We start from the raw sequence: 24,412 nt of genomic DNA on the forward strand, positions 1-24,412 counted from the left end.
TCTTCACTGCTCTGCCTGCGCTTCTAGTGCCTAACCATGTAACATCAAAGATTTCAAGAGCGACTGACCCCTTCAAAGCCTGACCCCCACTAAGTCAGCGCAAAGTCGAGTTTAATTCACACAGAGGAACTCAGATTAACTTTATGAGGGAAAAACAAAGGCTGGATGAGATGCGGTTAGTCTTTCTTCTTCGCCCTGCTCTTTTCCGTTGTAAGCAGCGGCTCGGTGGTGGTTCGAGAAAGAAAGCAGTAACTCTGGTTCCGGCGGGAGGTGTCCCTGCTCACGGCAGGGCATTGGGCAAGGTGACCTCTAGCGGTCCCTTCCAACCCAAGCCGTTCCATGATTCCATGATTGCGGACCGAGCTCCGGGATAACTGGGATTTTGCTGCCACCGTGTGGTCACCCCGCTCCGCCCGCGAGCTCCATGCGGCGGGAAAAGGTCCCGCTCCCGAGGCGGAGAAAAGAGATCTTCCTGCAAAACTGCTCCTCGCACGGACGGGCCCTCGGCCAAATCCTAAGCTCCACCCTAAGGCTAACCAGCCAAGCCCGACCGAGTTTGATGCGTTTTTGGGGAGCAGAGGTGGCTGCTCTCAGCAGATGGAGGCTCACCAGTTTTACCGAGTTTCAGAAGATGCTCTTCTGGGGTTTCTGATGGCTCTGCACTGGTCCCCCAGTGTCACCCATTACAGATGGACAAACAGTAGTGCTCAGGGCAGAAGTAGTTGCTTTGCAAAGCGGCAAAGGTCTATTCGATTACCTCCCATAAGACTGACAGTTGATGATAGTTTAAAATGTTTAATATTCAGACTGTTCTGACACAATCTTTTGGCCTTTACGTGTCACAGAAATAAACAGCCTGCTAAGTCCATTTTCTCATGAGCATTTACTAATGATGGAAATACCTCTGGAGCTTGTTACACTGAGTATGGCCAGAGGATCACGCACACACTCTTTAACCAGGGCATTCTTAAGGTTTCTTTAGGAGACGTATTGTAGCTGAGTGGAAGAGATATTAAAATTCTTCACAGAAATCCTATAGCACGGCTCTTCCTAAAGCAATCCTGTAGCATTCATCATGAAGTACAGACCAATTTGGCCCAGTGCAGGAATCTGTAAAATTCCAGGACAGACCAGTGCACTGGCAAAGGAACCTGGCTATCAGCCAGTAAACACTGGCTCACTGTGTGTGAACCACAATACTATCTTTTTAATCAGTTTCTGAAGAGGACATTTCTAGACCAGGAACAAATCATTCAGCACAGAAATTAGCATGTCCCAGTGACCTGGTGACCAAGTACAAGTTCTTTCTAGGAGCCCTGTAAAATTTGTGGCTCTAAATAGTAAATACAGATAAGGTTTTAAGTAAGCATGATTATTTCAGGCAAGGTGACCCTTGGGAGTGAGATCTTTTGTGTCAGTCCATTTCCTGGCAGAAAGGCACTCACATTCAAAACACAACCATCACGACCAATCATTGCCAGTCAGAGGAGAAACAAATACTAATTAATTGAATAAAGGCCAAGTTATTCACTCCTATTATAAGCATGACATTGGAAAGAATCCCAAATGCATCCAGCGGTAACTTCACCTAGTTTGTTGAATATTGCAGTTGCCTCTAGGGGAGCATGTTCTATTATTTTCAAGGGCTTCACCAATTGTTATTCTGAACACTCTCTTCCACACACATTTCAGCTACCTAAAACAGAACAAAGGTGTCCTGTACTCTCTTACCACCTTACATTGCTGAATTACAAAGAGAATGTCTCTGAAACAGATGCAAATAGAGAAATTATTACTCCTTGTCTCTGTTGCTCTGTTAGACTCCCTATACAATTTTTCAGCAGTCTCAGGAATCTGCTTTTCTTAGAAATTCTGGTTTCTTCTTCTTTTTTTTTTTCTTTTTTTTCTTTTTTTTTTTTTTAATTCTAGATTCATCTGAATTCTTTTCTCTGTGTTATTGAAGAAATTCAGCGAGAGCTATTTCTATAAATTCCACCCCCACATAGTCTGCTAAGAAGGGCTTGTGCAATGAGTAATTTGCCTACATTAATGAGAAAAAATGCACTGACAAAAACTGACTTGCATCCATGACAAAGGTTGTTTTGCTTTTTCTTTTCCAAAAAGGGAAACAAAGGCAACTCCCTTATGTTCTGATACAAAAAGTGAAAATCAGTAACATCCCCCATCCAGCACTTAAATTTAAGGTATGATTAAGACTATTCGTTTCTAAACCAAAGGATGACTTACCAAAGGATGTAGATCAGACTCAATTTTACCCACTTATGCACAGCTCTGGCCTTTACTTTCCATCCAAGAGAGGAGTCATTATGTCCATTGATGTTTCAACAGACAAAGTTGATTGATGTCAGTATCTAAGTAATTTTTAGTGTGTAAGGAATGGATGGCCAAAGGGCAGCGTTGGGACAAGCCTGGCTCCAGACACTCCTTTTGGTGTGTTGCTGCCAGCAGCACTCCTCTTTAGCCACTCTGGGCTTGTTGCAGATTGGGTTTTTTTAGATCAGAACCGGCAAAGTGCATCCTCAGTTTTACTGCCCTGGCCTCCTGCACACATCCAAGGTCTTTAGGATGTTCACCAGGTGTGGAGAATTTGGCTGGTCCCAATGGGCACAGTTATGGAGGTGGTTGAACCTGCTGGTTCTGCTATCTAAGTGATATCCTATTTTCTCAAGAGCTAAGAGTATTGCCACCACTGATTTAAGAAATTCCCTGAGTATTCCTGGATGATTCAAAAAAAATCCACATCAAATACAGATAGAGGATACTAAGCTACACGTAAGCCTCCCTAGGGCAGACACCATTCTCAGAAAAATAATCCTCAGAAAAAAATAAGACATTATAATACTTCTATAAAAATAATTAAATTGCAGATAGAATTATTGCCTTCTGACACTCTTTCAGAACTTATTGTATACAAATATTCCATATCAAGCTCAATGTCAGCAATCTATCTTCCTCTTTCTATCCTTCCTTCCTTCCTTCCTTCCTTCCTTCCTTCCTTCCTTCCTTCCTTCCTTCCTTCCTTCCTTCCTTCCTTCCTTCCTTCCTTCCTTCCTTCCTTCCTTCCTTCCTTCCTTCCTCCCTCCCTCCCTCCCTCCCTCCCTCCCTCCCTCCCTCCCTCCTTCCCTCCCTCCCTCCCTCCCTTCCAGCCCAGAGACTGTTTGATGGCATCCTGAACTCCAGGAAAGAGTCCATTAGGTATGAAAAAACTGACCACAGCTTTAAGCAGTAACATTTAATACCAAAATCCTGACAAAGACAAAAAGAGGAAAACTACAAAATTATATTAACTATCACATGGATGTCCAGCTATTTAGCACCTGATCTGCTTTACGGCACTCTAGGAGAACTGCAAGACACATATTAAAAAATATTCATCTCTTTTTCAATTATAGCTCCTTGTTTGCATTTCTTCTGCTCTTCATGAGCATTTTTTCAATCCTTCTTACTGCAATTTTATTTCGCTTCATTCCTATTATATTTTGTTGGAGACCTTGGGCTACAACAGTCTATATGCTACCAGTTTGATATACCTGTGTATTAGCTATCATACTAAAATTATTGTGCCCCCTACACAGAGGTACTGGCTATAAGCAATTGATATTGGCATATTTCTTTACAGTTCAATAACTGCAGGTAGGAAATTTGCTTTCTACCAAGTTAAAATTAATCATCATTGTCACAAAATTTGGAGTGTTGTCTACTGCCCAAGCAGAAACTATTGCACATTTTGCTTATGTTATAAAACTGCCTTCATCCTAGTTTTTTTTTCATTACTGTTGCTAGCTTTAGAAAACAAACAGGAGCCCATCTTAAAAAAAATAGATAAAAGAGGAATTAAAGGTATATTCCTAAAACTGTGATAGATACAGAATCATCATTATAAATCTAAGCTGAATAAACTTATAAGCCTTTATTAATTTTTCCTGCTGGAAATATCCAGAAGGAAGAAATATTTTCATGATGGTCTTAGTTGTGATAAATGCGAATTCTACCTTCAATTTCCTATTTTGTGAAAGCTAGCTAGTGAGTATGAGCCAACATTGCTACAGAATCCAAATCTTGAGGGTAGTTACTCTGCCCACATCACAAGAGATAAAGAAGTTTGACTGTGTCCAGATGACAAGCAAAAGCCCTGGATGACTTGCTCAAACTCACGGTGCTACTTAAAGATCAAATGTCATTCTGTGCCAAGTGAAATGCGATTTACATATTGAAAATGAAGGACAGTGAGAATATTCATGAATTAAGTTGCACAGAGAGCCTCTAACAGGAAAAAGATATCGCCTAGGTATTTCAGGCACCATGCAAGCACCTTCATCCATTTTTACTGCTACAGAAGAAGCTAAAGTGGTGTATTTTCACAAACCATTGCCCAAAGACAATCAGAGGAAATCAGAAAGATCAGGATTTTTACATTCCCTTAAAAGCATTAATAATTTCCATTCTGCAGTATACACCACTGTATCAGCTGAATTTGAAACACTGTGCTTCTCTTCAAAATATGCACTTCTATAAAGCAAGGTTTATACATTCCAAAGTTTGGGATGTTTATTGCTTTAAAATTATGCTTACCCCCATGATTCAAACTGAAAAACTACAGCCAAAGTTGGGGTTTTTTTCTTTTCCAGAAAGCAAAAGCTAATGGTTATGTATTATTTACTTAAATCAGGAAAGTATATAAGAGAGTGAAGACTTAACAAAAAAGGGAGGAAGGAAAAAGTTATCAATTCGTTGTACATTCTTTTCATTCTCTGACGCCACAACATCTACTGTCGGCTTCAGAAAAGGAGGAGCATTTGCCAGTCTAAATCCTAGAGTCTGAGAGGGAAAAAAGGTATTTAGGTATTTTCTCAGAAATTGTCCAGGGTAGAAATGCTCCATATAGTCCTCAAAAACTAGTAAAAATGCCTCATCTGATAATACTCTAATAGAAGACCAGCATATAGCTGAAAATATAAATAAATTTAGGGGTTTTCTCCGACACAATCACTAAAGCTTTATTAAGTAACAAAGCATATGTTAAACAACAGATAGCAAAATTAATTCTTTTGCAAACTTATACCAGTTGTTTTTCACATTACCTGAAAAGCCATACACTTCTGAGATACTGCCCTTCTTTGCTTTCCAAAAATCCACCTCCAAGAACACTTTCAACAACATTTTAAAATCAGTAGAGCTTCTCATGTTTCTCATCACAGATACTTTACTCTTTATTTCAACAAACATACTCCACCATGCAACTGTCCTTAAAGTCTGCTTTTGAATTCATTTAAACACAAAAGGAAAGACAAATTAGGTCACAGAGAACTGAGAGCAAACTCCCTGGATATTTTTGTACCAAGTGTTTTCCCATTCCCCTTCCGGTCACAAAAGTCCAACGGGTGGTCCCACAAAGATGCCACCCCAAACACCCTGACAGCACCAAGGGACTTGGCACAGACTCCCAGCACGGATGTCCCATCCATGGCCCTGGCTGTCAGGCATGGTGGGAAGTATGACAGGACAAGGCTGATCCGAGGCCACCCATGGTTTTGTAGTACACATTTCTCACTACAGGCCCACTCATGGCTTGAGAAATTATGAAATAGGATCCAAAGTACACTCAGGATGTCCATGCTAGAGAAAGGCAAACTATCATCAGCTGGTAAGCAGGAAATCATGCTGACTTGTATCTAAAGATAGTCTGTGTTAGTTAGCTTTTTGTTCAAAAGAATGCCATAGATGCCTTGAAATAACTACAGTATATACCTATTGTTGATTTTTAGCATCGTATTTGTAAACTATGAATCCCATTTTTACTGGAAATAAAAGCTTTTGTTCAGGGCTTCTTTCAAGCTTTAACTTGATTTAATTTGAAATAATTTAGGAACTGGAAAGATATTATATTATATTATATTATATTATATTATATTATATTATATTATATTATATTATATTATATTATATTATATTATATTATATTATATTATATTATATTATATTATATTATATTATATTATATATTATCATTCAGTGGCCAAAGATATGCTGTATACCTAAGTAAAAAAACTTCTTCATACTGAACTAAAGTGATCTGCAGTAAACTAACATGAAGAATATTTGCTCTCTACACTTGCAGAACAAGCTACAAAAGTCTGAAATAAAATTAGGTTCATCATTAAAAAAACTGCTTCTAGAGACAGACAGTAATTAACCCTGAGCAGTGGCTTGATCTTTGTAAGATTTCAGCAGGCATATGCTGTTTACATTTTTTATAACACATATTCTTATTAGGTTCCTTTAAGTAAATCAGTTCAGGTAAGTTACCATAATTCCAATTTTTGTTTCAAATGCATTTATTTCTAAAAATATTTGCTTAAGTTTAAACCCTTGATTAAAATCTAAACAGTATTTTAACCATCTGGAAAGTAGGTTGACAAAAAAATCCAGTGGTCCTCATAGACCAGCCGCCTTTACAGTAAAGAAGACCAAAATCATTGTGGGCATCAGGAAGGGCAGCAGCAGCAGCAGCAGCTCATGGGAGATGATCCTTCCCCCCTACCCATCAGAGACATATATACTGAGCTGGGTTCAGTCCTGGGCTCCCCAGTACATGAGAAACCTGTTCATACTGGAATAAGTCCAGTGAAGAGCCATAAAGATGATAAAGGACCTGGGGCATCTGACATGGGAGGAGAGGATGGGGGAACTGGGACTGTTCAGTCTGGATGAGACAAAGTTCCAGAGAGGTCTTATCAACGTGATTAAATACCTTATGGGGGAAGGAAGAAGAGGGAGCCAGACTCTTCTCAGTAGTGTCCACTGAAAGGATAAGAGGCAATGGCCACAAATTTAAATACAGGAAATTCCACTGAAATGTGAGAAACTTCTTACAGTGAAAGTGACCAAGCACTGGCACAGGTCGCCTAGAGAAGCTGTGGAGTCTCCATCCCGGGAGATATTTAAAACCCAGCAGGACACAGCCTTGAGCAACCTGCTCTAGCTGGCCCTGCTTGGAGCAGTGGGGCTGGACAAGGCAATCTCCAACCTCAGCCACTCTCTGATATTGCCTGGAGCATCTGGCTCTCACAAGTGTGTTGGACCACTTGGGAAGTAGGCTTCAAAATGAACACTCTACCAGGATCTCCAAGTTTTGTTTAGGAGATGGTTAGTAACTCCAGACTTGAAAGTCTAAATATGAAGCTTTTTTAATCAAGACTCTGGATGCTTACCTTTCTCAATTATTGAAGATGAAAAGAGCATTTTAAGGGAGAGCATTGTTTTAATGCCTTGGTCAATTTGCTCACTTAATAGTTTAGCAACACAGATCTATTTTCCTTTTATGTTTGCAGCTACCATAATGAAGCAGTAATTAGCAGTAAGTAGTCCCTGATCAGTTCAGTGAGGTATTTGATAAAAAGAGATGATTCAAAAGAAGTACATAAAAATGAAAAGTATATTAATATATTTCAAATAGGGGCTATTTTAACTTGGGCTCTATTAATTTTTCTTAAAAAAAACAGAGTCCCTACGGGGTACTCTACTAAGACACCTACTGCATCTATGTGTCTTAAAATGATCCATAATCCAAACACCTAAAATAACTATTTTATGTCACAAAGCTTTCAGGGTTTAAAGCTTACCTGCACCAGATGATTAAATGCAGAGGGCTGAAGAGAGAAGAAAATATTTTAATCATTTCAGTTTCTCTTTTATTTTTTTCTGTGACAATATCATCTATCTTTTCATGACTGGCACACTGCAGCCTGCACCCAACATTCCTGGGGCCACGATCTCTGCTATCAGAGGGAAAAGGAGGCATCTCTGCTGCAGTATTAATTATAGGCTTGCAACTCAGTAACAAGACTGGGTGAGTTTAGTCAGACTGTACTTCCAGTCCACAACAAAGCAGCACTCTCTAGTCGTCCCTTACTCTGCCCAGAATCACAACTACCTGAAAAAACACAGTCTCCAGAAGAAGCTTGCTGAATGATTTCTTACACATTCACCCCACTCCTTCTCCCTCTCTCCTGGAGTCTGAATTCTTTAAATCAATTTCTTTTTGCATATAATTTGCAGAGGGTATTGTTGAATTTTCTATTCTGCCTTTTATATTGCATGCAATCCAGATTCTCATTCATTGTACTGCCACTGTTAATTAACATAAGCTAAGAGATTTGTTGGTATTTTCCCTGACAGCAAACTCCCATACTCTGTCTTGCTTGTGTGCTTTCACATTTTCCCTTTGCTAATACATCATTTTACTTTCATGCTTATCATTCATAAATCTGTTCTGGGCTGCATTGTTCTGTATGAACTCAGCTTCTGAAACAGTCTTAATCATTCTCCAACAGCATATTTCACAACAGCCTCTTTAACTTTCTATTCAGTCAAGACAGCAAATGCAAAAATTATGCTGTTCAATATCAGCATTCAGACCATTTGTGTAAATAATGAGATTTTAGGGTACAGCTCAGCCTCATGATAGCCCATTAGTAAGCTCATTCCAGAATGTAATTTACTTACAAATGCAGCTAGTTTTTATGTCGTTTATTTTAAATTTAGTGAGTTACTTTGCCTCCACTTACACAGGTCAAAGGCTAAGACTGACAATTTCAAAAAGAACACTGGTGAAAACTCTTTTAATGAACTAAACCACCAATGGGAATAACAAACTTACATCTGCACTATAAATCAAGCCACTATTTGGCTAAGATGCTTGGCTGGTGCCAGAAGGAATAGACAGGATCCTTTATTTTTTCTTTGCAAAACTACACCCTCACCAATATGTTGGCTTTAGGTATAGTTTAGTGTTCCTGTTCTCTCAGATTTAGTTCTTGAAAACAACTTTTTTTTTTCTTTTCTTTTTTTTTTCTTTTTTTTCCCCCTAAAAGACACCCTGTTTGACAATTTTTGCTAGTTCTACTTTTCCATTTTGCCAAGAAAACCCAAATACTTCCCAAGATACTTATACCTTTCTGTATAACAATTTTTGAAATCTTTAGTGCCATACTTGAATATCTAACTTACTACACTTGTACAAAATTTCAGAACAAAACAGGTCATGACCTACTAATTCTATCTCTGGGCCACATGGAGACGTACAGGTCATGCTGTATGCATCCTTCAATGTTAGACCATGGCTAACAAGGAAACACAGCAAATGGAAATTAATAAAGATGAAAAGAAAATGAACCAGTGCCAGAAATCTTATATCTGTCTATATTATTGTCCCCTGAATATCACCTGTGTGGAAGAATGCACATAAATCTATGATATTTGAGACAACTCACCATGAGGAAAAAGGCAGAATTCTATCTGGAGTGGGTAACAAAGGGGAGCTCAGTCATAAACCTTGTATTACCATGCAGTTAATTCACCAGGTGTGAAGTCCTAGCTTGTTAGGCAGCCTCTCTTTTATATAAATGATTCCAAACAATTTCTTTGTCACATGCATAGAAAATTTTTTTCTAATATAGGTTAACCATGTCTCGTGCTCTAGTCAAGAACAAAAACTTCTTCATCACAAAAACAATAGATCTTTTATTTATTTTTATTAAAATGAGTAAAAGAAGTTCCCTCTTTCTAGAAGAATTACTGGTGTAAATGTTAGGGTGAATGAAGTTCTGATGTATCAAATGAGCAACTGTCAAAGCTGAGAAAAGATTACAGAACACACCAGGGACAGCAGTACAGAAAATCATCGTTGGTGCCATTTTTTCACCCCATTCACAGCATAAGTTAAACACTTGCAAAGCACAGAGTTGCATTAGTGCCACCAAAGCCAAATGAATTTGTGAGTGCTACACGCCGTTTGTCAGTTTTCCACTCCTGAGCTGTCAATGGAACATAATTGAGATCAAACTCTGCCTCTGTTTTCTGTAAGTTTAGAGTAGGTGGCAAAATCCCGTGGTAGCAGGACAGTGCAGTAAAAGCTGCTTCAATAGCTCCTGCAGCCCCCAAGAGGTGTCCTGTTGCTCCTTTTGTTGAGGAAACTGCAATATTACGTGAGTGATCTTTAAAAAGTCTCTTGATTGCTTGATTCTCAGCAGCATCTCCTAGAGGTGTAGAAGTTGCATGTGCATTGACATATGTTACATCCTCAGGTTTGATCCCAGAATCTTTTATTGCTGCAGACATGCACCTAAGGAAAAAAAAGACAAAAGAAGGCTGATTTGCCCAATGTATTTTTGTCAAATGTACAAACCAATAAAAAACTTATAGGTTGTTTAAAAATGTTTGTCAAGTGTGAAAATCTGCTTTAGCAGAGATGTAAATGACAAGAGGTTAACTCATCTCACTAAGCACATTAGCATCTACATTAGGTACCAGACGAAAACAATAGAAGTGAGGCCCACTATAAAATCAGACTTGTTCAAAATTCCAAACCTAGGAAAAATACAAAGAAGAAGAAAAGAAGATATGAAAATCAGTCTCTACAGACTACATTTATGTAACAAACACCCTTTTCACTGTAAAATTTGAAAACATTGGAGAGAGGAATAACTACCAATATTATTACAAAAACTTAGATACACTCTCCCCAACAAAAATACTGGGAAATGAAAGAAAAAATCTGCAGTCATCCTCCACATGAGCTGGTTTTGAATGCTTTCCAGAGACTAGAAAATGTCAAGGAGATAGCACAAATCCCTATATTTCATTTTATAATGAAATTTACTGAAAGTCACACTCTTCTACCCCTGGCATGGTATGTTTCGTTTGACTCCTGATGACTTCTGCACTGTGACTGCCTCTTTGAAACATGTTTTTTTATAAAACCATGGGAGGATCAGCACAGTTCCATACCGCAATTTCTCATAGATTTCCCTCAAAGAAGATGAATCAGACAACTCTCTGTGCACATAACAACAAAGTGCGTCTGAGCAAAAGACCACTGACCCTTTGGAAATTTATGAAAAATAAGGAAATAAAATGAAGCTCAAAAACAGATAGCTTCTGGACAAATTTAAATGTCTCTGCTCCAACCTCCTACCCTTAGAAGCGTCCATCTTACCTTAGAGCGGAGGCCACTGACACTCACTGTCACTAGATAGTGAGCCCATACTCAGGCAAAAGAGATTACTGATAACTAAGAGATAAATTAATTTAGTTAAATACATTATCTGCAGTGAACTTACTCACTTAAGGAGATACCAGATTACTTGTGTAGGTCACTCTTTACATCCACAATTCTGAGTCTGGCTTTGCCTTTCCTTTTCTGCTGGTTTATTCCAACATACATATTAGCCTCCAACAGAAGTAGTTATTAGAAGATGACAAAAAATATATTCCTCTGAATTTTTTTGATGTAAAAAAATTCAAATAAAATTCCTACAGAAAAGTGAGATAAGTACAAACATTCCAAATTTAATCCATATACCACTGCAGTAACAAAATACTGGCTTAAAGACAGTATTAAAATGTATTATCTTATCTCAAGGGTGGAAATGCTCAACATTTTAGAGATACCCAGATTAACTTTCAACTCTTCCTACTGTGAATTTAATTTATATGCTACTGCAATCATAAAATACACAAAAATTCTATTACAATATATTGCCATACCATCTCAAGGGTAAACAACTCTGAAACTATGAGATAAGACACTCCTGATTACTCATCTCACACCTAAGTCTGCAGAACAATTAAATATAAATCAAAGAGTATAGATGGTATATTTACACTTCTAGAAAAATCTGTTAACCTTATAGAGATGTAAACTTAGCTTTACAATACCACGCAGAAGTTTGACCTATTTGTGCAGTGATAGATCAAATTTTGGTCACATACATTCAGAATAAGGCTACCTAAATCTTCACTAAAGATTCCAATGCCAGTAATAGTATTCAGCCTACACGAAGCTCTCCAACTTACACGAGCAATTTAGCTGACAATTTAATTAGGCCAATGATAATGATTAGATGAGTATCATCTACTTGTGAACAGGTTCTGATGAGATAAACACTGATGAAGCTTTACTACCTCCCTAAACAGTATTAAAGTGTATTTCTGCTATCGCCCTTCACCAACACTCTTAGCTGCATCTGATCAAAGAACTGAATATTCTGACAAATTAGATCTTCTAAGTGCTCTACAGGTTTAATCATCTGAGATTTCTTGCAACAAAAAACATACTTTTGCAGGAGAGGTGTCTACCTTCTCAATGGAAAAAGAGCGAAGGAGAACCTGAAAGTCTATCTCACCACAAACATCTTAAAAAGAGGTTTCCATTGAGACTTATTTATATGAACAGCTGTATGCAGCAAAGCAACAATGTGTTCACACAGAGAAAGCTTTCATACAGTTATATGGAAAAATGTTGATTCTACTGAGGACTAGCTTTCACCCTCCTACTAAAAAAAGGGAATCAGGGCACAATGTTACCAGAAGCTCTTTCATTTTTTAGATTTTCAAGCTTTTGGAATATTAATTCAAGATTGAACATCCCTTCTCTATGAAAAATATACAATGATAGAAACAAATGTACCCACTACAATTAACATATGAAGTAGCCATTATAATCAACATAGTGTTCTTACCTGAATGCACCATCTCCCTCGGGATTAGGTGCTGTTATGTGGCAAGCATCACCGGACAGTCCATAACCCAAAACTTCTGCATAGATCCTAGCACCTCTTTGTACAGCATGTCCATACTCTTCCAAGACCAGCACAGCAGCACCCTCTCCCATTACAAACCCCTCCCTCTGCGAATCAAAGGGTCGACAGGCTGTTTTAGGGCTTGAGTTAAAACTCGTGCTGAGGGCCCGGGCTCTTGCAAATCCAGCCAAAGACAAAGGACTAATGCAAGCCTCAGTTCCTCCGGCCAACATGACATCAGCATCACCAGCAGCAATGAATCTAAAGGAGTCTCCAACTGCATGGGCGCCTGTGGTACAAGCGGTGGACACAGCATGATTCGGCCCTTTCAGTTGATGTTTAATGCTGATATGGCCTGCTGCCATATTGACTAAAATCTTTGGGACAAAAAACGGGCTGACCTTATTGTAACCCTTTGTTTTAAACAAGGCAGCTGTGTCAGAAATTTCTTCCAGTGGAACCATTCCCATCCCAATTGCCACACCAGCAGTTAGGCGGTCCTGTTCAGACTGGGGAGACCAGCCAGAGTCCTTCATTGCCAGTTCTGCTGCACCGATGGCCATCACGGTGGCAGAACTCATGGATTTGCTCTCTGACTTTGACACAAAGCTTTCTTCACTGAATTCACCCTCCTTGTTTCCTCTTGGCACACACGCAGCCACTCTACATGGGATGCCTGCATATTCTTCCCCATCTAGTGATGTAATCCCACTGCCGCCTTCCAGAAGGTTCTTCCACACAAACTGAGTCCCCACACCGAGAGGGGACACTAAGCCAATACCTGTAACAACTACTTTCCTTCGACATGCAGGCAGTGACTTGCTGAAAGCCCTTCTGTGGTTTTGTAAATGTAGATTTAAATTCAGACTCCGGAGATGAAGATTTGCAATCTTTAACAGATCCTGTGAGCACTGTGAGAACATGGTGGCAATAATCAAGCACATTCCTGTAAATGGAGTGGGGTGGAGGGGGTGGGGAAAGACAAACACAACAATAAAGCAGCCAATGTGGAAAACTTTCCAAGAACATTAAATTAGTAACTTGCTTTTTACAAGACAGCCTATTTTCAACCCTGAAGAAAGGGATAGAGATTCTGTGTCTGTAACAAGAAATAGCATGAGTTATGGCAGATAATGGCAAAGAAACATGTTCACTTTGGGAATGCCTTTAGTGGGCTCTTCTAGCTTAAGCTGCTGATAAATATGGTTTTGCACCACTGTGGACTGTGAAGCACTCTGGTTTTGCTGAAAAATTTCCCCTGGAGCTTTAACCACCAGCTGGCTGGAGGCAGAAACAATGAGCTTTAACAGCTTTATTCTTCTAAAGGAAAAAGCGTGTGTTTACCAGTAAAGTGTATGTTTCACCATTACCAAGTAGAGGATACCATCATCTCAACCTTCATCTCAGGCAGAGTGGTCTAGAAACTTCAAACAGGAGTCAATAAACTTGTCCTGGTTCTGCTACTAATGTAATTTCACATCTAGGACAAGACTCCTTCTCTTTCCACCTCCACCTACTGTTCATCAGCCTTGGGTTATTACATTGTCAGGGGACAATATCTCAATTAGCTTGAGTAAGATGTGGAGCACAGCACCATCTCCGTTGAAGGTAACACCACCAGACCCCGCATAACAGGAGGCACGGCAAGCGATGGCAGAAGGCCTCTGCTGAGAACAAGGACTTGAAGAAGGAGCAGAGGACTATGCCAAGCAGTGATGGTGCTATATTGTGCCATAGTCCCTTTTCCTAGCCTTGGCCACTGCCAGGTCCAGAGCCAGTCTGATTGCACACACCTGACATGCTGGGGCAGGGCAGAGGCTGCAGTACAGGTCTGCCAACACCTACAACACCAGCTTCAACAGGTTGCCTGCTTTTTGCCTTGTCCAAAGAGCAACTTGATATCCCCAGCTCTTTGGTAAAATGGAGAGAGCTTTATGAAGACCACAAGGGGCTGCTGGGCACTGCTGATAAAATATGCACCAGCATTACTAAAAAATGTCATGGAACCATAGAAAGGGCCTGGGTTGGAAGGGACCTTAAAGATCATCTCATTCCAACAATCCCTGCCATGGGCAGGGTCACCTTTCACTAGACCAGGCAGCAGAGGCATCCAGCCTGGCCAGGAACACTTGGGATAGGGAATAAAAATAATAAACAACCACATATTATATTTTATACGTATTATATGCAACTATTAAATTTAACTATTCAAAAATATTTTAAAAGGAGTTTGTCTTAAATCTTGACCCAAATCTGCCATTTCAGGTTTTTAAGCCACTTAGCCTGCACTCTATAAAAAACGCAGTGTGTGTGTGTGTGTGTGTATAAAAATGTGAATAAAAAATATGTATTATATATAACATACTATGTATTATACAATGCAAGTTACATATATATAAAGAACATTAGATATTCTATATCTAGAGAGAATATTAAACACCTCTGCAGTCATATTACATGCATAAAGTATAATGTATAACATGTTTTATAGATACACAATATGTTGCATACCATATAGAACGTGTAAGGTAATGTATTTTATACGTACTGTTATACATGTGTATAATAACGTATATGATGAAGTATTTGATCAGTGTATATACATATATCTCAAAATATACATATGACTGCAGAGCTCTGTAAGGCAGCTCGACCCGCAGCCCCACGCAGCCTCTACTGAAATGCCGTCACCCGGTGCCGAGCCGTCCTGTCCGACTCAACAACGCCCGATACCTGGTGTGTGGAAAAAACAGGAGCAGGATAATTTCCCCCGGGAACAAGCGCTACCGAGCACCCCTAGGTATTTCAAGGCCAATGGCCACTTTTAATGTGTAAACCAGGAGTCAAACCCCGGCTCCACGGGACGGCCCAGCGCCGCCATTGCCGGCCCGACCCAGCCCGCCGTCCTCCGCCGGCCCGCGCTAGAACCCCCGCCTCCCTCCGCCCCAGTCCTCTGCGGTACCTCCGCCGGCCGCGTTCCCCCCCGCCCCGCGATGGTTCGCTCTGCCTCCCTCTCCCGATCCGACGGCGCGAGGCCGCACCACTCGGCAGGCGCGGGGGGACAGAAGGAGGTGTGAGGGCACGCGCGTCCCACGGCGCTTCCTCCGGTCTGGCCCCGCCCCGCGGGCGCCGGTGTGGGCGGGCGGGCGGCGGCACCGTGCGAATAGCTCAGAGACCGGGAAACGGCGATGAAGTGTTGTCCTTCCCAAGCTACGCGTTTCAGTCACGCAAAGGAGGAGTAAAAAAAAAAAAAAACAAACCGAAACCTAAAACCCTTCAAACAAAGGCTTCAAAACACTCCGGTGGAGTAATAGGCAAGATCTTATCCCGGACAGATTGCCATGGCAGAGCATAAAATGTTTGTCAAAGTCTCATCAACAGAGACATGAATTAATTACATTGTGTGTTTATTTATTAGGTGATACCTTTACATCATTTTAGTATACAGCAGTAAGAAAACTGAAATAAATTTACCCACACACAACACAATAATGTTTATTAGCTGCAAACACAGCTACTTAAAAATACAAACTGCAACAGAGTAATGAGGCACGTCCTGCAGGAAAAAACCAAACAAGTAGGAGATAAATGCAATATTTAATAAAGAAAAAATAAACACGTGTGCACTTTTTTTTTTCTTAATGAAGAGTCTTTTTTTAATTTAGAAATAAAATTCCTTGGGCATTTAATGTGTTAGTAATCTGTTGGAAGTTGGCATTTGGTTTTCTAAATTTTTCCCACTGCTTTCCTATGAGCACTTCCAAAGTATTGTTTACAAATGCTGTACTGAGATGCATTATGTATTTATATGCATACATGTATAGCAATATTGCTAATCTTTATATTTCCTAAGGCAGCCAACACTGAGAATCACATGCCTACATGAAACACATGGAAAGGAAATTAAAAGCTGAAGTAGCAGCCAAGGAACATGGCATCATCTTAAATTAGAAATCGATTACTTTGGTACCAGTCCCATGATCCTGAGGGCTGAGATAGTAACTTTTTAATTGTGATCATAGGAATAATAAATGTAATCTCAGCAAAAGTGAACTGCCCTGTGTTAAATCTCAGCTTTTGTGAGGGATATGTACCACTGTCTTAAAAAGTCATAGAAGCTGAGCAGTGACCTGTCAGAAGCAGGCAGCAGAGCTATAGCATATTATCACCTACAAAATCAGAAGGCAGCTTGAATTTTAACAACCTCTTGCTTGGAACTCTTTAAATCTGCATTCCTAATAAAGCAAATCTCCACAGGCCTGTGTCCAAGGCTCTTCACCACAGTTCTTTGAGTAGCAGCACAAACCAGACGTCTAGAAGACCAGGCGTTTTTAACTTCTCTGGGAAGGACTTTGGGTAGTGCAGGGCGGATGTCGCGCCGGGGGCGAGTCGCTGCAGTGACATTCCTGCTCAGGCAACCCCGGTGAGCCTTAAGGTGTGGCACCCGCAGTACTGTCAAACCAGGGCAGTACAAAAGGGGATTTATATCCTTAATGATGTTACTGCCTGCCAAGGGGCTTCTGATGTTGCAAAACACGGGATAGGTAAACATTTTCTTAAGAAATTATGTTCTTTGATGCTTGATCTTTGTATACTTTCAAGCCAAATCAACCAGAGAGGAGATTTAATCAAGCTGTAAGTTATGCCCCGGTGTTAGAAAGATAAATTGCTTGTTGACAGAATCGATTTTTTAGGACTCCACATGTTTCAATGAGAAACCTCAAAGTGCTGGAGGTTTACACAGCTTGGGAAGAAGGATTTACCACTGACAGTGGGCACGAAGAATGCAGAATTCATTGGACACAAGGACATTTGGCAGGACTCCCAAGATATGGAAGAAACTACGGAAGGGCAGTTTAGCAGCTGCGCTGGGATCAGCTCAGACTGTATAAAAGGTAATTCTGGCAGGGGGAGTTTGCAACCGTTGATTGACTCGAGAGAAAAAATGAGCATGTGGACTAATCAGCATAAGAAGTACGGGAAATAGCATGTTAATTAATAGGTGAACTGTGTAACTTGTATCCGATGAGCATTAATGCCGTTGCTTGCTAGAATGCATAAATAGAGATAAATTTTGGTAGTCATCGTGCTGGCCTTGTGCACCCCTTTCTGCGCAGATCTATAAATAAATCAAATACCTCGACCCTGCGCGTGGATTAGCCCCTTGCACACGGGGTGAAAGAAGCTGCTTTGGGACACGGAGATCCCGATGTGACCGGGAGGTCCCACCGTTCAGTGGGGTGCGGGGTCAGCATTAAACCCGCTCGGGCCCTTTAAGGCCCCCCCCCCCCGTGCGCCGGCTGTGGGCGCGGGGGCTGCGCGCGGTGACCTCACCGCTCTTACTGCGCATGCGCCCAGCGGCGGGCGGTGCTGCCCGGCTGAGGGCGGTGACTTCCTGCTCGCAGGGCGCATCCGCGTGGCGCAGCGCCGGGGGCGGGCGGTGCGGGGGGTGGGCAGCGATGGCGGCCGCCCTGGGGCTCTCGTCCTCGCCGGGCTCCCCCGCCGTGAGCGAGCTGTGCCAGAACAGGCGGGAGATCTTCCTGGAGGCCTCGCGGCTGCTCCTCACTTACGCTGACAACATCCTCCGGTGAGCGGGGTTGCCGCCCTCGGCCCGCGGGCAGTGCCGCAGGGTCCCGCCGGCCGCTCCCCGGCTCCGCGCGGCGCCTTCGGTTCTGTTGTGTAATGCCGGAGTTCAGAAGCGTCTCGCGTGTTTTTGTCATTATTTCAAAATTATTGTTGCTTACCTAGAGGTGTCGTGTTCTGGTCTTCTGTTTCTTTATTTATTGCTGGTTGTTTTGAAAGTTTAGGAGTTTGTGTATTAACGACAAAATTGTGCCTTATTCCTGATTCTCCATCTTAGGTGGGTATTGAACTACCTTTAAACAAGTGGATGCACAGGAATCAAGTAATTTAACTTGATTTAAACTTAATTTTTTACTTCATTTTAACTGCGCTTTATTTTTTACTCTATTTTTCGCTTGCCCTTTGCGCCTGACTTCGCAAGGTTGGTAGTAAGAGTTAATTGTGTGTGAATTTCTGCGAGGTGGCTCTGTAGGGTGCGCATACACGCCGGTGCGTGTGACTGACCTTGATGCCTTCCAGCAGCTCGAGGTGTAAGGGTTGCCCCTCCCTGTCTATATCTGGCTCGTCAACCACTTGTAAAAGCTGCTGTGTGACAGAGAATGGCGAGTCCCTGTTCTTTATAGGAACGAGGCGAGAGAAAAAGGCTTTTAAAAGAGTTGAAAGAGGAAAGGGGAAGTGAGGGGTAGCACAGAGACCACAGTCGTTTCACTCACGTACCAGGCAGTTTAGCACAGCTTCCGTGGTGGCACTAAAGCCATCCGGGTTCAATTAGAATGCACCAGGGATAGGGGGATGTGAAGTTGTCTCTAAGTGTTTCTACAGACTTAGCTATGCTGGATATGGCTACAAAACATGAATTCATGAGTATAAGTTGCAAGCTAAACTTTAGCACCAGTTGGTAACTCTCAGAGTTAAGTACAAAAAGACATTTATAAAGTCAAAGTTTTGTGTAGGTTTCGCTTAAGTGATGTAAATGAAGCTAAACTTCAAAAAAAAAAATTCATAGTGCATTTACCCGTCTCTTAAGTGTTTACTTAATTTGCAGATATAATTATAACTTTCAATTTGTTCAGGAATCCATATGAGGAAAAATACAGACTAATTCGAATTGGAAATCCAGCATTTTCCACAAGGCTGTTGCCCGTCAGAGGAGCAGTTGAATGTTTATTTGAGATGGGGTTTCAAGAGGTGAGTATAATGTAGTAACTTCATGTGTCTTCTTCAGTTTATATAGTAAAATTTAAAATTGGGGGTTTTTTTCCTGCTTCTCTAGTCACAAGGCAAGGGATTTTAAGGCAGTTGGTATTTTTCTTTCAGTCCTTGTCTGCAAATATCTGTAGCTAACCAGCAGAGAATTTAGATGTGCTGCTTCAGAAAAATGGTGAGCTAACCTAATGCATAACAAGATCTTTTTTTTTTTTGCTGCTCAGGTACACTGCTGGTTTACTGAATGGTTGGATACATATCCATGTTGGCACAAAGTGGTGGGAAGCAGGGTGGAAACCTCTTTCTCTTTGTAGCAATCCACTGTTAGCTGAACATCAGACATTATAAATGAGTGTTGAAACTGCCATTTTAAAGAGAGGGGAAAAAAATTAAAACCTCTGCTCTTCTTCATGTTCCTACTATCAGTAGAGCCCTATAGTGCTAAGGGAAGCTGATCTGATTAAAATTTGATCTTCCAAAACAAAACCAGAAATGTTTTTCAGCCAATTCACAGTGCAGCTGCACAAGTGCTGGTGTTGTCATGACAGCAGTGAAGGGCAATAGACTGACTTTTCAAGTAGTAGTAGGAGGGTGAGTCCTTCAAAACCCATTTTAAAAGTTATGAAATGTTATCCTAAAATAGTAAAGTAGCGTTGAGTGAATCTTGATTCTGTTTTAGTCAGAAAGATGTATTTCAAAGATTGCTTTGTGTTCTGAAGTGGTCCTTGTCTTGGTGGAACTTGAACTGCCAAAGCTTGTTAAACTAGAGGCAGTTTTTGTGGTTATTGGAGAGCTGGTGTGAAAACCCAGCTCCTGTTTAATGGTGCAAAGCTCTTGCTTTGCTTTAGTTTGTCTGTTTGATGCCACACTTCTGTATGGGTGTGTACATTATGTTACTTAGGTCCAGCTGTCTTGAGGCCTCTGCCTTCTATTTGGGTAAAGTTAATTACTGTAGTTTTTTTAACTGAAGGAAAAAGTATGCTGAAAGAAGTGACTGCAGAGGGAGAAATGGTCTGTGGATTTATTCTCATGCTGGTGCTCAGGAGACTTTTAATGGTCTATTTTAGCCAGGAGGTGGGCAGTGTAGCTAGGGAAGCACTCAGGCAGGTCTCTGAGAGTGTGTTGGCTCAGTCTTACAGTTTTTGTGTCTGTCAGAGCTGAAGCTCACAAACTTCTTTTCAGCTGCACGGCTAATATTGTTCCTTCTTTCAGTTCTGCTTGATAATGGCTTGAGACATTCCATTTAGTTTTGTGGTGATTTTAAGTGTTAACTCAAAGTCTCCATCTGCAGTGACATGTGACCTCGAGTGACTGTAGGTAAACAAATCAACTTAATGAATAGAAATGCTGCAGTGGTAGAAACTGAAACTGTTAAAGGATGAATGCTTCAGGATCTTCATGTTTTTAGTAACCTGGTTTTTTTATGTTAAATACACAGGTATTTGATTCTGTCATAGTTACTGATCTCTTGTTATGCTACCAGTGATCACATTGCAGTCAAAAATAAAACCCAGAAATCATCCCAGGTACCAGTTTTAATAAGAGTAATATTGCCTATCTGAAAACTTTAAACTTAAACATAAAAGATACCAGTATTTAAAGAATTTCCAGCAGATGCCATTCTAGGGGCTTCTTCCCTCAACATTTGATGTCTTTCTGTATTGCCTAGGATTTCACTGCTTTACTGTGAGAACTGAGCATTAATTGTTCATTTCTGTTGTTGCTTTCTGTGCCAAACCTGCATAGCCCACGAATGGCTCTGCAAAATAAGTTACTAATAAAAGCATATTGTTGTGTGCTCTCTTTCTCTAGATTGACTTTAGGTTCTTGATCTGGTAGACTTCTGAAGCTGTGAGTGGCTTCAAGTTTCTACTGTAAGGGACCTAAGCTAAAAACTTGAATCCTGCCAAGCCTTAGGATGCTGGCTTCCAGTAAAATGTTAGCTATAGCTACAGATCATGGACCAGCTCAGGCCTGCATTAACTGCTGAATTCATTTGTCTAAATTTCAGGGAGAGACTCACTTGGTTTTCCCTAAGGAAGCTTCAATTGAGCAACTACGTAAAATCAGAGACTTAATTGCTGGAGAGAGGAGTAGCAGACTGAATGAGTCAAACCAAATCCACAGACCAGGATCCTCTGAAACTCTCAGTAGCCCTCAGACAGCTGCACAACGGCCTTCGAGACCTGTTGACTCTGTTCTTGCCCCTGCCCGTCAGCAACCAGAGACATCACTTGTGCAATCTCTTGAAATGGTAATTATAACCTGCAAACTTCATAGGCTCATTAATCTTGCATATAAAGATTGAAGAAGAGGTAACTATTGAGGTTGCTCAGAGAAACTGAGTAATCTCCTAGAGCAACTTGTTCTGACCTCATAGCTAAGCTTGCTTTAAGAAGGTTGGAGTAGACTTTTTTCCCTCAGTGGTTTCTGAAGGTTTTTGAGTGTTTTCTTCAGTTTGCGTGCACCTTAAGCATGAAACATAAATATATTATAAATGCCATAAACAGAATATTAGCAAGAGATTTTGTTGAAGATGTCCATAAATATTCTGTTGATCAAGGTGGCAAGGAAAAAAGCTGATACATATTGGAAAGGAACAGCAAGATGGGGAACAAGGGGACAAAGGGAGAGTGAGAAGCTAAGACTAGGGTTATGTTTGGTACTTGAAAGCCAGCAGAAGAACAGGAGCATAACTAATGTTTATAATTGCTGGTGTCTTGGTTCGTGCATTATGATCTCTATGTGTAGCCTGTGAGAAGGGCTTTCTTTTTTCACATGTGCCCATCATTAAGAACAGGAATTTAGCCAGACAAGGGCAAATTTATTGTTATTTAGGCTGAGTTTCCCTTGTCCAAGAGATTGAGGTGAAGTTACTGATCAAGACAGAGTCCTTTCATCTGATGTTAACTGGCCTGATGGGAAAATACTCAGCACCTCATACAGCTTTGAAAAATTAAGTTACACCTTTTGATAGAAGCTTTTAAGGATGCTTTGGTTTAACATTTTGAAGAGTTTTTTCTCCTAGAACTGATGTCACTTTGGTCTCAAAGTTGGTGTAAGATGAATCCTTCCAAAAGCTCACTTCCCATGCATCCTTAAACACAGCTTGTGTGTTTCAAATTATGTTATCAAGATGTTGTTGGATATGATCTATGACTTACTGTTCCATCCCAATGCCTACCCAAGTCACTGAATGAGAAATGGCAAAGCATTGTTTCAAGTGATGTCTTTTGGGGATAGAGAGCACTAAATGACCCATCCTCACCCAAAAGCTCCTTTGGGAAAGGTGCTGGTGTAGGCACATGGCCTTGGAACGTTTAATCTAGTTATGTTAGCATGACAGTAGTTGCCTCTAAAATACACTGACTGGATTTGTTTTACTTTGTTTGGGGTTTTATGGATTTTTTTTTTTTTTTTTTACCTGCTTCTAGATTTTTACTGTTTCAGCCACTTCTGCAATGGTGGTTGTAAGCGATTATGAAACCTGTAGAGTGATTTGCTGCTGCTGTACTGCTTAGGACAGGAAGCTTTAAAAGTTGATCCTTCAATGACAGCAATGTTGCACAATGTTGACAGAATGTATTCTGATGATAATCCTTCAAATTTCTAGTTACTCTGCCCCAACATACAGTAGCCATTAGAGTTGTGGATCCATTTCTCGGAAATTTCATGCTTCCATGCCTGGATGATGGGATCAAAGTTACTACTATTTAGAGGCATTAGTTAGGCAGTGTTGACACTCTTTTAGAATGCTGTATTTAGCTGATCTCTACAGGGAACTATACTGATAGGTCTCTGAGCCATTGAATTTGATCATTATAGTCTGGATTGGTTGGAAGTCTGGCAGTGACTAGGCCATTTTGCTTGCACAGCAGTGGGGGGTTTGTTTTCCAGTGAGTGCACTGCAGAGTTATAGTTGTATTATTGTTGTATGCACTGCTGACAGATGTCAGAGAGATTTAGAGTTGTTTCTGTAGTGCAAGCATTTTTTTCTTGCCTGTGTGTTTCACCTGTCATTCATGGGAGGCCTGGTAAGTGCAGGGAAAAGCAGCTTACTTGAAAGAACAGAGGAATATTCCCAAATACACAGTCCTAGGGACCTAACCCATCATCATTAATTTGCCTCATTGTTTTCTTCTGCATTTCTTGTCATAAAATATTCTTGAGACTGAGGAAAAGGAGAGCTATGGCTAGTTGTTAATTCTGGTGGCTGGTTTCTGATCCCTTCCTGAATGGCATAGTGATTGCAGAAGGAAAGGTGTATCCAAACTTAGCACTGCAGTGGGGTTCACCTCTCTTCTAAGATTAAATTTGCATTACAGGTCATACAGTGGCTTTCATGAAGCCATACCCTTTCAGGAAGCTGACAGACCATGATGGTCTTTAGGCCTTTGTCAGTCTCTAATATCCCTTATTTCTTTCTTTCAACTTGCATCAAAGTGAATCTGGACACAGTGGAGTTTATGATGTTAAACCAGTTACCTATAGCTGATGAGCTCCAGGAAGTGCAAAACCAACTCTGTTCTGTTTTAGCAGTTGTGAAGGACTGATCCTGCAGTACTCTAACAGCATCAAAACAACCACTTGTAATTTAAGTGCTCCTTTAAAAGAAGTTATCTTCTGAAGAGTTCTCACACCTGGGTGTGTTATATTGCATTTGCTGCCAGCCTCTCAGGAAAGCATTGCATTTTTGATTAAATTAAGATGGTAGTTAGCAAGCCTAAAGGCTGAAACATGATGAAGCAATAGGGAAAAGGTAAATTAGCAGTGCCACAGGCTTACCCCAAAAATATGCTAGAATCATACTTTCAAAATCCCATTTCACTTTCTGGATTGTTCCCTTTTAAATGGGAACAAATAGTTTGCTCAGCTACCAGCTTCATTATTATTAACTTCAGCTGTTGGTTATAGTATCTATGTGTGTACCTTATTGGGTGCAACATGACACTTACGATAAGTGACTGAACTGACTGAAGAAACCTAATTCTTATATCCAGTTGCTGGTGAAACAGACTGAG

At 40.7% G+C, this 24,412-nt stretch overlaps 2 protein-coding genes across 10 annotated transcripts in view; one reads left to right on the plus strand and one right to left on the minus strand.

Annotated features, from left to right (window-relative positions):
- Nucleotides 1-9,342: 9,342 nt before the first annotated feature.
- Nucleotides 9,343-15,900, minus strand: OXSM (3-oxoacyl-ACP synthase, mitochondrial). Of its 3 annotated transcripts, none has more exons than XM_066194227.1 (3): nt 15,565-15,900; nt 12,543-13,548; nt 9,343-10,144 (listed from the first exon to the last, which is right to left on the minus strand). In XM_066194227.1, exons 2-3 carry the CDS (start codon nt 13,544-13,546, stop codon nt 9,742-9,744), a joined length of 1,407 nt encoding a protein of 468 aa, XP_066050324.1. In that variant the 5' UTR covers nt 13,547-13,548; nt 15,565-15,900; the 3' UTR covers nt 9,343-9,741. The 3 variants fall into 3 exon arrangements, with proteins under 3 accessions (XP_066050324.1, XP_066050317.1, XP_066050318.1); XM_066194220.1 differs by lacking the exon at nt 15,565-15,900 and adding an exon at nt 15,336-15,507; XM_066194221.1 differs by lacking the exon at nt 15,565-15,900 and having other exon boundaries at nt 12,543-14,077.
- A 2,135-nt stretch (nt 15,901-18,035) lies between these two features.
- The window catches only part of NGLY1 (N-glycanase 1), a 38,793-nt gene continuing 32,416 nt past the window's right edge, over nt 18,036-24,412 (plus strand). For 6 of the 7 annotated variants that reach the window (XM_066194270.1, XM_066194279.1, XM_066194256.1 and 3 more), the window contains exons 1-3: nt 18,052-18,189; nt 19,259-19,373; nt 21,403-21,645. In XM_066194270.1, coding sequence (XP_066050367.1) covers nt 18,062-18,189; nt 19,259-19,373; nt 21,403-21,645 — 486 coding nt within the window. In that variant the 5' untranslated portion in view covers nt 18,052-18,061. Of the gene's footprint in view, nt 18,190-19,258; nt 19,374-21,402; nt 21,646-24,412 lie in introns of all 7 variants that reach the window. The other variant, XM_066194288.1, reaches the window with a different exon arrangement.

The sequence above is a fragment of the Chamaea fasciata genome, unplaced genomic scaffold (assembly GCF_029207755.1).
Source record: "Chamaea fasciata isolate MVZ Bird 193981 ecotype frontalis unplaced genomic scaffold, bChaFas1.0.hap1 SCAF_1, whole genome shotgun sequence".
In the NCBI taxonomy this organism is placed as follows: domain Eukaryota; kingdom Metazoa; phylum Chordata; class Aves; order Passeriformes; family Sylviidae; genus Chamaea; species Chamaea fasciata.

What these genes read in the sequence shown, in the direction of transcription:
- OXSM (XM_066194227.1), bottom strand. Translation starts at nt 13,546, where the DNA reads ATGTGCTTGATTATTGCCACCATGTTCTCACAGTGCTCACAGGATCTG. An exon ending in GAGGGAGATGGTGCATTCAG is followed by an intron (nt 10,145 to 12,542) that starts GTAAGAACACTA and finishes TTTTTTCCTTAG; the next exon opens with GTGCATGTCTGCAGCAATAA.